Consider the following 13,445-nt stretch of genomic DNA (forward strand, 5'->3'; position numbering starts at 1 on the left):
TACCAGGAACTGACACTGCCCACCAGTAAAGGGGAAAGCTTCTCTCTGACTCCATGCTAGATTCTCTGGTTTAAGAGAAACTACCAGAGAACAGGCTACCACTTCTGCTACCCGCCTGAACATTTGTCAAGGGCAAGAGAAAAAGGAACGGGGAAACACTGCAGAAAGATGCACCGCTTTCTGTAGTGAGACAAAAGATGCTTCTCCCTCATCCCATGAGTGGCCCTGTGGCAGACTTTTCTCCACGACTTAGCCAGGAAGCACAGCGGGGAAAAGGGAACTACTTTTGTTTTTTTTAAGGTATGCCTCACTTTTATTTCTCTCAGTAATTTTTTCATTACTGGTTTATTCTGAGTTTATAGAACAAGGATATGTTACTTCAAAATGGCATGGTGTTTAATATTTTTTGTTGGAGAAGGTCAAAATGTTATTCACTAGGTTGTTCCTCATGGGCATGATCTCAAAATGTCCCCCCCCCCAGATATCTCTTTGATCTAAATAATTTTACAATTTGATTTTTAAATTTAACTTAATGACTCAATGACAAATACATATTTGTTTTTAAAGATGAAAATGTTATACATTTGAAATGGCATGAGAGAACCCAAAATACACAGAAGAATTTACTTTTTTGTCTTCCTTCTTCCTAAAGCTAATTTGTGTTTATTTATTCACCTAGCTGTGATGCAATAACCACTGTTTTCATGGTCTCCCGAAGCACTGAGCAATTTAAACTGTCGGTGTTCTTTCACCGTCTTGTGACAAGTTCTTATTACAGCCAGCTAATGTACTTCAGAGAAAAACCCGCCCCCCGTTGCAGTCACAAAGCGGGGTGCTAGAACCCAAGAAGATCAGCCACACAGACCGGCTCTGCCAGGACTGAGGGCAATCAAGGGACCAGCCTCTGACGCCCGCAGGAAAGCACCCTCAGGGCCTGGAAACTGAGGTTGCTTTGAGGTGGCATGTCCCCAATCTAAACGCTATCAGAAGCAACTGACTTCCAGACACTGTCAACCTGCTGGCCTTACCTCTCTCGTGGGCTACTTCACTAAGCCTAGGTCACCTGCCCTCTCCTCCAAACCAGTGTTGATCTTATTAACCTCTATGGTCAGTTGCATCAAAGTTACTTGTACTCAAAAGTGGTGTTGCTGCTGCTGTGTGAAGAGGTAGGACTGGCCAATGGCAATCCACTGGAAGAGATTCAATCTGTCTCTTCTTAGGAACACAGATATTTCCCGGCTATGCTTTGCTCCTGTCTCCCTCTTGGGCTGTCCAGCATCTTGGTACAATGGGAGCCATTTCACTCTGACTATATCATGCCCAACATCCACTGCCATCACTTTCCAGCAGTCACTCCTCTCAGAAAGCATCACTGTGCCTGGGAAAGCTCTTCAAACATGACTTAAGACCATTCTTCACTGAAAGTATACCAACTTTTTATTAAATCTCAAGCCTTTGAGAAAAACTCCGTCCTGTTCCCAAGGATTACTAGTATAAGGCGGGGGAGGAAGCGGACCAGTTAGTGGATATTAAATGGTTAATGACAAGGGTATTCCTCCTCTTCTCCCAGGTAAACACCCAAACTTCTGCACACCCTTCAAAAACATACGATCCCTTTTCTACACCACTTCCCTCCTCAGTACACACCTCTGCTACCGTACCCATCACACTACGTCGGGAATTTTTGTTTCGATGTCAGCTACCCCTATCCGACAGGAAACTCCTGGGAGGAAGGGGCCATGACATTCATCTTTGTTTCCCCAGCACCTGGGCCAGGTCAGGGCTCATAACGGTTAATGAGCCTTCCTCCATTTCCCAGGCTGAGCTGGCCACTCCCTCCTCTACAGTAGTTTATATACCGTGCAGACTTTCAGTATACTGGTTAGCACGTTATAAGGGTAGGGCCTATGCCTTTATATCTCTATATCCTCAGAACCTAGCCGAAGATAGGTGGTCAGTAAATATTTGTAGTGGGAAATAATGCCAGATGATGGAAGACCTTGACAATTCGGGTACCACAAGGTCACCGGAGGTTTTCGATGCACAGAGTGATATGATAAAGAGCAGAGTTTTAGCAAAATTCCTCTAGGCAGCCATAGGCTATAAGACTGGATTGACGTGGGGAGAAATAAATGGTGCAAAACGCTAAGAGCTATTAACGGTAATCCGGGCAAGTGATGTGCGGGGCCTGACTAGGCTGTGCTCTATACTGATTAGACCCTGTGGTCGGGTGCTTACGCTACTTATGCCAGCTGTGTGATCGTGGGCAAGTCACTGAACCCCCCCGAGCCGCGGTCTCCTCATCTGTGGTACAGGACCAATTCCTCTCACGGTTGAAGGAGTGAGGGGGATATATAAAACCCCAGCATGCTGCCTGGCACTTAATAGGTGCTCCATTAATTTCCCCTTCTCCCTCATCTCTCCAAATGGCACCCGAGGTACCTAAGATTCAGGGAAACCGACAGCTTGATATCAAGCTCCATTTTCCTTCATTCATTTAAGCTCAACCTTGTAGGCCCAGACTCTGGGACTGGTCATAACGCTCAGCAGGGAGAACTGAAACAGCTGTGACACACTTCCTGGGTACTTTGCACAAACGCAGGCTGAATGATACCCTGATCCCAGCTGCAGCTCATGACCAAGTCTTTAAAACCAGGCTCAACCTTTGGGGTAAGAGGCAGGATCCCAGTTTACCTGATCCCTTGCTGACACCCCTGGCATGGCCAGCCTTTTTCTAAACCCATCCTCATGTCGTTATTCCTAAATTTATTCCATCTTTCTGCTAAAGCCTCCCTTTATTGCTTGAAGATGGTCAGCCTCTGGTGCTGAACTCCAACCCCAGGCAGAGTTTGGCCTGCACCCACCAGTCCTTTGTGACCCAGTTCAAACGCCACTTCCTTCATGAAGTCTTCCCTGATTTCACATCATATGAGGTAAGATGCCTCCTGCTCTTAACTCCCCCCTAGGACTTTATCTACATCTCTTTCTCACTCATGGCACTAATTGCAGCCTATCTTGTGTGATCAAAACCTGCACACTTGCCTAAGATGCTGAGCTTAGGATGCCAGGGATGGAGAGCTAGAGCCTCTCGTAAGCAGCCCTACAACCAAAAGCACTAATCTTTGCAAGTTCTCTAGAGCCTGCCTGGTATGTGTTCAAGCCCTGCCCCCTGCCTTAGGGCTCCTGTGGTGCTGGTTCTTTCACACCCACATCCCACCCTGGTTGGACTCAGTCCGTCCTGCCTTTTGATCATATCTGGCTGGGCCCACCCTCACTTTCACTTCTGCTTCACAGAGATTTGGCGACCCATCCATACTCATGCGACTCCGCGATCAGACCTCAGCCTCCGGGTCGCTCATTTTTGGCTTCGTTAGTCCTGCCTCAGCTCTGGTAGCCATTAATGGGCTGCCCCTCCAACCTACTGGACCATAAACTTCTCGCAGACACATTATCGTTTCATTCTTCTTTTTCGTTTTTCACAGAACTAGTTCCACAGTAGGAACAAAATAAATACTCCTTTTCCGGTCTTTTTTGGCCAGTGGAAGTGCCAAGTGCATAGTAATAGACAGATCATGGCTCACGTAAGATATTATTTCTTATCTCTGGACAGACATTTAATTTATGCATATGTCCCACACCTTCCTTAAATTTTCCAAACATAAGTGAATTTCATGAAAAGTGAAATGAGGCATAAGCCTACCTGGACAAGCAGAAGGAGGTTTGTATCCGGTAAAGGAGATTTGAGCTTCAGGGCCTGCAGGAGTTCTAGAACAACACTACGAGACAAATAGAATTTATCCCTCTCCTAAACGAAACAAGAGAGAAGAAGGTAAGCGATTTCTAAAACTTCAGTTAGAATAGATCTATGTCAAAAGAGCTTCCAAAAGATTCACAGATCAGAAATAAGAAACAGTATTTAAAAATGCATAATGAACTGTCCTTAAGAAATAAACCCAAGAAAAAAGAAAAAGGGCATTTTTGTGTTTGTAATGAGTTTAGTGAAGCACTGAGAACACATAATTTAATGGATGAGAAAAAGACAGGCTACCTCTTAAAGACTGAAACCATGAGATTTGGTTCTTATTCACAGAGGAGAGGTTCCAAGAACTGCAGAAACTAAACAAATCTAAAAGGATGTTTTTCAATAGAAAATGATGTAGAGAAAAACATGTAACACTGTTGAAAGGGTCTCATATCCTTTCAAAAGGAGCTTACTTTTTAAGTGGACTATTTCAAGCATACAGAAAAACAGAGAGATGGAATACATCATCTACCTATTACCCATCTTTGTTAAATCATAGCATTTTGCTTTATTTAATACTTTTTATCAAAAATCAAACATCACAGAAATAGTTGAAGCTACCTATAGAGTGCTCTCTTTTCTTTCTCCCTTCCTTGAAATAGCCACTATTTTGAATCTGGTGCTTATTATTTCATGTACTACACTTTTACTACATATGTATACCTCCATTATAAGGCTTACTGTTATTTTTGCTTGTTTTTAACTTTCTATAATGTTATCATACAATGCAAATCTTTCTGCAACTTATAATTTTTTACTCCATTTTACATATATATATATATATATATATATATTTTTTTTTTTTTTTTTTTTTTTTTTTTTTTTTTTTGTGGTACGTGGGCCTCTCACTGTTGTGGCTTCTCCCGTTGCAGAGCACAGGCTCCAGACACGCAGGCTCAGCGGCCATGGCTCACGGGCCCAGCCGCTCCACGGCATGTGGGATCTTTCCGGACCAGGGCGCGAACCCGTGTCCCCTGCATCGGCAGGCGGACTCTCAACTACTGCGCCACCAGGGAAGCCCTCCATTATATTTTTGAAGTGAGTCCCTGTTGATACATATGTTCTCATTCTTTCAACTGAACAGTTTAATGATGTTTTATTGTATGAACATACTGAAATTCATTGATCTGTCCTTGTTAATGCAATGCTAGAATATTTTCAATTTTGTAAGCTTTATTTATTGTCAAATATAGCACACATGCAGAAAAGTACATAAAATGTAAGTGAACAGATAAACAGATTAGCACAGATTGAACACTCATGTAATCAGCACCCAAGTCAGGTACACATCACAAGTACCTTAAAAGTCTCCTATGTGTCCTTTCTTGATCATAACCAACTTATTGGAGACCCTGTAGGTCTGTATCCACTGTCTTTTCTTTCTACTCATTCTCACTTGTGGTGTCTTGCCTCCTCATATGTCTGGTTATCTTTGCATGTTGCATCCTTTATTTTTAAAATATTTTTAGAAATAATTTGAGGCCTGAAATGTTATCTTCCTCCAAAGAGCTTTCTCTTCATTTTTTACCAGGTACTGGAGGCACTCGTGATCCAGGGTTACCTTAATACACATACAAACCTTGTAATATCTTATCTTGGGCCACCAAAGGTCTTGACAGGGATCTGTGTCCATGTGAGGACAACTTTACTTCTGGGTTATCTTTACTTAGTGGTCCCAGCCAAAAGGTGCAGGAGGTGCAGGATCAGAGAGTCTCCACTCTTGGAAGGTCCTGGATTCTGACTTTTTTCCCCCTACCCTCCTGGATCTTCCAGAATTGTCACATCTTTCAGATAGGCAAACACCCCCAGAGCAAAAAAAAGGTCTTCAGTGCTAGGCTCACATCTCTGCATTTCTGTGTTCTCTCAGATCTTAGCCTGGTAATTCTATATCTGGTTAGCATTTTGATGATTTTTAAAAGTTTTCAGAGAATAGTTTGTTCACTTTTTTAAGAAACTTTTCAAATCCAGTGGGAGGATACATTCAAATTATCTAGTCCATCAGTAACAGGAGAGAAAGTCTAGGATATTTATTGGAATTATACTAAATTTATAGGTTATTTTGTGAGAATCAGCTATCTTTATTATGCTGGGTCCTCATGAACACGAGATCTGTCTCCATTTATTTAACGTTGTTTAATAAAATTTTCTGGTTATCTCCATAAAATTATTGCATATTTTTGTTAGATTCATTTTTTGTTGCCACAATAAATGCTAGTTTAAAAGTATATTTTATAATCATTTGTAGCTGAATAATTAAAGGTAGATGATTTCTGGGTATTCATTTGTATCAGCATCCTTGCTGAACTCTCATAAAAGTTATAAAAAGGTGTCTAGATAGATTCTCTTCAGTTCATTTGTAATCACATCATCTATGAAAAGGGAGAGTTTTTTTCCTTTCTAATCCTTATACTTTGATTTCTTCTTCCTGTCTTACTCAACTGAGCAGGACCTCCAGAACTAGAGCAAATAGAAGCAGTGATAATGGCCATTCTTGTCTTACTTATGATTTTAAAGGGACTACTGTTGGCATTTCACCATAAGTATAATGTTTCCTAGAGATTTCTGGTAGACATCCTTTATCAAGTTATCCCTTTTAGTCCTAGTTTGACAAGATTTATCACAAATGGATGTTGAATTATATAGAATGCTTCTTTTGTATCTCTTGAGATAATGATAAAAGCTTTTCCTCCTTTAATCTGGCAACATAAATAGATATTCTAATATTTAAACCAATTTTATATTACAAGAGAATCCTCACTAGGTCATGAGGCTTTAGTTTTTTTTAATTTTTTAAACTGAAGTATAGTTGGCATACAATATTATATAAGTTCCAGGGGAACAATATATTTATTCACAATTCTTAAAGGTTACACTCCATTTATAGTTATTATAAAATATTTCCTATATTCCCCATGTTGTACAATATATCCTTATATTTTATACATAATAGTTTGTACCTCTTAATCCCCTACCCCTATACTGTCCCTCCCCACTTCCCTCTCCCCACTGGTAACCACTAGTTTGTTCTCTGTATCTGTGAGTCTGTTTCTTTTTTGTTATATTCACTAGTTTGTCGTATTTTTAGATTCCACATATAAGTGATATCATACAGTATTTGTCTTTGTTTGTCTGACTTACTTCACTTAGCATAATGCCCTCCAAGTCCATCCATGTTGCTGCAAATGGCAGAATTTCATTCTTTTTTATGACTGAGCATGAGGTTTTATTTTTAATGCATTAACTTGGGATTATTCATTCAGAATTTTTGCATCTTTGAAGTATAACTGGCCTATAATTTTCCTTTCCCCTATTGCTCTTGTCTGGTTGGTATCAAAATTCTATTGGCCTCATAAAATATGTTGCAAATTGTTCTCTTTTTTTCTATTCTCTGTTTTAGTTTGCATAAAGTAGAGCTCAATCTGCTCCTTAAATGTTTAATGAAAGTTGTCTTTAAAATTGGAATGGTTTTTAAACTTAAGATAGATAGCTAGTGGGAAGCAGCCACATAGCACAGGGACCTTTGTGCTTTGTGACCACCTAGAGGGGTGGGGTAGGGAGGGTGGGAGGGAGGGAGACACAAGAGGGAAGAGATATGGGAACATATGTATATGTATAACTGATTCACTTTGTTATAAAGCAGAAACTAACACACCATTGTAAAGCAATTATACTCCAGTAAAGATGTTAAAAAAAATTGGAATGGTTTTTAACTACTGATTCCATTTTTTTATCATTTAAGTCTAGCCATCTTTTTTCTGATTGTTACACATTACATTTTTTCTAGAAAATTGTCCCTATTTCCCAAGATTTCAAATTTACTGGCTAAATCTTCTCTTTATATTCTTCATTTCTTTATCTCCCTTTGCTGAATGCTACATAATTTCTTCAGATCTATTTTCATTTCACTAAATCCCTCTTTGGCTATGTCTAATTTGCTCTCTAACCTGTCCACTGAGGTTTTTTTTATGTCAATGACTATTTCATTTCTAGAATTTCTACTTTGTTCAAATCTATCTGGTTTTTTTTTTTAAGTGACTAGATCTTTTCTCAAGTTTTTAATTCATCTTTTAATGCTTATCATTCAGAGTATGTTTTTATAGTCTCTATCACATTGTTCTAATATTGGAAGTTCTTAGGGGGAATAATCTGATTTTTGTTGACTGTGCTAAAGTAGCTCATGGTGGATTATTTCTTCACATGTTTTGTAATTTTAGATCATGATCTCATGTTCATCCGGATTTTAATTATGGGAATCCTGTTGGGCCTAGGTTGAAGGCATATCCCTCCAGAGAGCTTTGAGGATTGATTTTGAGCTTGCTTCTGCCAGACACTCCAATGCAATTACTTGCCCAGCACCAATTTATTTGACTTTTGGGGGTTCACAGAGCATGCAAATTCTAAACATGTTCAAAGACAGGCTCATGTTTACTAATTCTCAAGGGAAACTACAAATCTTTCAGTTCCCAGGCTCAGATAGAGCCCATTCTTTGTCACCTCCATATAAGAATATATCCTTTCCAAATCAAACTTTTCTCAAACATATAGCCTTTCAAGGGTTCTGGCTTTCTCCTGGGGACAACTCAGCTCCAACTCCCAGCCTGAAATAGTCCCAAGACTTCATTTCCGTTCTCTGTATGGGCTTTAAAACTCAAGTCACTAAGGAATATAACAAAAAAGAAACAGACTCACAGACATAGAGAACCAACCCGTGGTTACCAGCAGAGAAAGGGAAAGGGGTAGGGGACTAAGAAGTACAAACTATTGGGTATAAAATAAGCTACAAGGATATATTGTACCACACTGGGAATATAGCCAATTTTTATAATAACTATAAATGGAGTATAACCTTTAAAAATTGTGAATCACTATATTGTACACCTGGAACTTATATAATATTGTATATCAACCATACTTCAATTAAAAACAAAAAACTCAAGCTACTGAGTTACCAAAACAATCAATTTCTCTACCCCAAGACTGCTACAATATCAGCTTATATGCTTACCACTCTGGTTCTCAATTCCCTTTTCATTTTTTCAACTTTCATTCTTATAAAATTTGCTATATATTTAAAATCATGTTTATTACATTTCATCCATCACTTCTAGCATTTTAAGTGGGACAGTTTTCAAGTTATCGAGACTGCCCAATTGCCAAATAGTCTCCAAAGCTATTACCTTTCTATGTCTTTTCTTGGGCACATGAAAAGATGCTCAACATCACTAATTATTAGAGAAATGCAAATCAAAACTACAATGAGGTATCACCTCACACCAGTCAGAATGGCCATTATCAAACAAATCTAGAAACAATCAATGCTGGAAAGGGTGTGGTAAAAAGGGAACCCTCTTGCACTGTTGGTGGGAATGTAAATTGATACAACCACTATGGAAAACAGTATGGAGGTTCCTTAAAAAACTAAAAATAGAACTACCCTATGACCCAGCAATCCCACTACCGGGCATATACCCTGAGAAAACCATAATTCAAAAAGAGACATGTACCACAATGTTCGTTGCAGCACTATTTACAATAGCCAGGACATGGAACCAACCTAAATGTCCATCGACAGATGAATGGATAAAGAAGATGTGGCACATATATACAATGGAATACTACTCGCCATGAAAAGAAATGAAATTGAGTTATTTGTAGTGAGGTGGATGGACCTAGAGTCTGTCATACAGAGTGAAGTAAGTCAGAAAGAGAAAAACAAATACTGTATGCTAACGCATATATATGGAATCTTAAAAAAAAAATGGTACTGATGAACCTAGTTGCAGGGCAGGAATAAAGAGGCAGACATAGAAAATGGACTCGAGGACATGAGGTGGGAGGGTGAGGCTGGGGCAAAGTGAGAGTAGCATTGACATATATATACTACGGAATATAAAATAGTTGGCTGGTGGGAAGCAGCAGCATAGCACAGGGAAATCGGCTCAGTGCTTTGCGATGACCTAGGGGGTGGGATAGGGAGGGTGGGAGGGAGGCTCAAGAGGGAGGGGATATGGGGACATGTGTATGCATGTGGCTGATTCGCTTTGTTGTGCAACAGAAACTAACACAGTATTGTGAAGCAGTTGAGGAGAAGCCTCAATTAGATACTGCTATTTCTTTAGCTATTTCTTATAGTTTCTCATTATCTGTGAAAAAGGTGGGAATGCCCTAGATCAAAGCTTTCTACAACTAACAGTCATTTTGAGTTGCAGAATGAAGAAGGGTAGATGACAACAGGAAGAGAGAGGCCACAGAAGTTATGATAGATTATGAGGGGATATAATGCATAATGAATATTTAAAACCAAAAATATCTTGAATTCAAAATAGTGGAAGGTCCACTGTAATCAATACTTATAGTACACAGCATAGAAAGTACAAACTCATTATGATTCCTCCTCTATAAAATATATAATTTAAACAAATCAAACATAAAGAAAATTAAGAAATAAAATGACTTCTAAAAATAGAATATCTTTTCATTGTATTTGCTGCTGTGTCTTTTTTTTAAGTGGAAAAAAAGAAAAGTTATTTTTCAGGAAGGATTTGAAAGAAGAAAAAAACACTGATTATTTTCGTAGTTAGAAAACATATTGTTCCAGGCAGAGTAATAAACAGTTTGTAATCATAAAGATTAAAGAGAAGGTTATCATGAAACACTTAACATGGTGGAATGGACACAAGATGGTAAGAAAGGAGACAAGGATGTTTTAAATAGAATGAAAACTTTGATAAAAGTTAGATTTTTAGGAGGAATTAAAGGGCTTGTAGAAGTGGACAACGTGAATAAAGGAGTATTCTGAATGTTTAAGAGGGAACAACAGAAACAGAAAGCCCATTGAAAATAAACTTGGAAAATTTGGAAATTGGAAAAGTAGCATTTGCACATTGTTCTTAAGGACAGAAACGCTCTCAATTTGTCCTGCCTTCTGCTTTTCCATTAGGATAGTGTCTATCAGTACCAACAAGGCTGCTATATGCACTGGGCAAGCAGTACTTTTCCACTTCCTCAGTAGTGGGGCAGGGGATACTAAAGATAATGCAATAGAGAAACCATTATCAAAGCAAGATGACAAACGATGAGATTACAGTCTCAGAGGCCAAGAACCCAGAACTGGGGAGACAGACAAATGATGAGAATTAAGGAGCTCTCCACAGGCTTTTACAAATGACAAGCTGGTATTTTTCTACTCTGGGTATAAAATTGATATGTACTGATGGCTTGCCCACTAATCATAGGATGGTGAACTTGAAAAGGACATTAGAGGTCATTTAGACCATTATCTCATTTCATTCGGAATACTGCTTCTCCTCTAAACCATATGACCCTCAGTTCTCCACATTTGCATATATAATGTATAGTTTATATATTTGTGTGTGCGAAGTGTTTCCTTCTAATGAATTTTATTAGACCTCAGTTGAATTACTCACTTTTAACTATACTGAGGCAATTAATCTAAGAGGGATTTGATACTGATTAGAAAGAATATGTTTCTGCCAGTTTTTTGTTTCCCAGGGACACATAAACACACATGCAACCTTACCTTAGTGAAAGCTCGGTAACATAAGCCACACACCTCCACCAGGTAGGCCAAAGTGAAGATGGCATTCTGAATTACAAAGCTGAGCAGTTTTGAAAATGGTTCCAACAAACTCTGCAATGAGATTGGGGCCAAAATAAAACCAAAATCAATTGCTGATTCTTTCATTTAAAAAAGTATTAAAGTCTAATGATACCTTAACTAACGGGATCACTCTTTCTTAATTTCAAATCTGTTGCCAGGTGGCTACTGTAGCAACCCTGTTTGTCTAACAAGAACAGAACTGAATCTTCAATCAATGGCTCAAAGAGCATGAATTAATCATTTTATTGCTAAAAAGAATCCATTTTTTTCCATGTGGCATCATTTATAAACCTATGTAACTCCAATCTTATCCTCATACCCACCACCAGCAATCAAGACTCTGTGAAGTTTGCTTTAGGATCTCCCGCTCTATTTCTCTGAATCTTTAGGCATGTGTGAGTTCATCAGACCCAGCTCCTCTAGAAGCCTGTCATCTCAGGTAAGTAGCACAAACCACCCTTGCACGTAAGTACCAAAGCACTATTAGCTTAGATAATACACATCAGGACCCAGCTTCCTGCCAGTGTTTACCAGGAAGGCTGTCAGTTTTGGTTTCCCCATCTGAATCCCACCCATAAAGGGTCAGTTTTAGATCCTTATGCTTTAAGTCATTTAGAGACATTTATTGGGCACCTACTAAGTCGCAAGCAGAGTTACACGCTTTTGTTTCGTTTATCTCATTTAAATTTCTGATAACAATCCTGGGGAGAAAGTATATTATAATAATTAATGACACAAGCTCTAAAATTTCACACCAGTGTTTGCAAACTTTAGCTCTCTGTGACCTTGAATAAGTGATTTAACCTCTCTGGACTTAATTCTCTTCCCTGTAAAATGAGGATAATAATGACCTCCATCTCAATAGTGTTGTGAGAATTAAAGAAGATAATGTATGTAAAGCACTTGGCAACAGTAAGCCTTCCATCACTGTTAGTTATGAACTGCGCCATAACTCTCTGAAGCTTTACTATCCCCATTCTTCAGCTGAGGCAGTTAAGTAGGCAAGTAACTTGCCTAAGGCCATACAGCCATTGAATGGAATTCAAACTCAAATTCCAGGGCAATTTTCCAGAGGGAGAATTGCTCTGTAGGGAAGACAGGATTTTAACTGGGCTCCAAAAGACTTCGATGCTGTGATTTCCACTACTTCTCAACCTCTATGGTCCTAACTATCTGGATTATGAAAGTAATACATGCTCAGTGTGCAAACGCAGGATCTGTAGAAAAGTACAGATAAGGAAATAAAAGTCATCCATATTCCCATCACCCAGTGATAACATTTTGATATATTTCTCTTCTTCATCACACACCAGTTTACTCAGTTGAAATCTTACACGTATATATAATACTACATTTTGTTAAGATAATAACGTACGAAATTTCCAATGCTATTTAATTCTTCATAAAGATCCATTTTAATGGCCACAAAAGTCAGATTTTATTATATATAATATCTCAATAAATATGTTTTTGCATGAAATTTGCATTTTCTTCCTTACAATAGATTACCAGAAAAAGAATGACTAAATCAAAGAATATGTGCATTTTTGAGGTCCTTTTTCCTTATGGATACAAAAATGAATTCATTACATGATAGCTGCCTCTGAGGATAGGAATTATGTTTGTTATTTGTATTACCTGCAAAACCATGCAGTGCTTTCCATGCAGAAAATCTTAGAGACACTCTTTGAAATAGTATTATTGATTCAGTATTGTTTGCGTTGTATAAATGTTGTTGCCTTAAAACACTAATAATGAATGAACAGGGATAGGGATAGGAATATGTCTCTGGTTGATATACATCCTTATTGGTCAAAAAAAGAAACCTGAATTCAGACCTATATAGAAACTTGCTCTTTTATCTAGCAAAGCAGCATGGTAATGGGGCAATACAGTACAACAGACAAATAAAAAAGCTGGAAATCAAAGGACATAGATTCAAGTCTCAAATCTTCCAGTAACCAGCTCTGTGACCTTGGCCAAGACACTTCATCTCTCTGAGCCTGTTTCCTTATCTGTAAA

At 38.6% G+C, this 13,445-nt stretch overlaps 1 protein-coding gene across 5 annotated transcripts in view; it reads right to left on the minus strand.

Annotated features, from left to right (window-relative positions):
• The window catches only part of UNC79 (unc-79 homolog, NALCN channel complex subunit), a 279,675-nt gene that overhangs the window by 29,176 nt on the left and 237,054 nt on the right, over positions 1 to 13,445 (minus strand). For 4 of the 5 annotated variants that reach the window (XM_079914612.1, XM_079914610.1, XM_079914611.1 and 1 more), the window contains one exon: positions 11,343 to 11,453. In XM_079914612.1, the coding sequence (XP_079770738.1) occupies positions 11,343 to 11,453 (111 nt within the window). Of the gene's footprint in view, positions 1 to 3,700; positions 3,806 to 11,342; positions 11,454 to 13,445 lie in introns of all 5 variants that reach the window. The other variant, XM_079914614.1, reaches the window with a different exon arrangement.

This window comes from Stenella coeruleoalba, assembly GCF_951394435.1.
Source record: "Stenella coeruleoalba genome assembly, chromosome: 2".
Classification (NCBI taxonomy): Eukaryota; Metazoa; Chordata; class Mammalia; order Artiodactyla; family Delphinidae; genus Stenella; species Stenella coeruleoalba.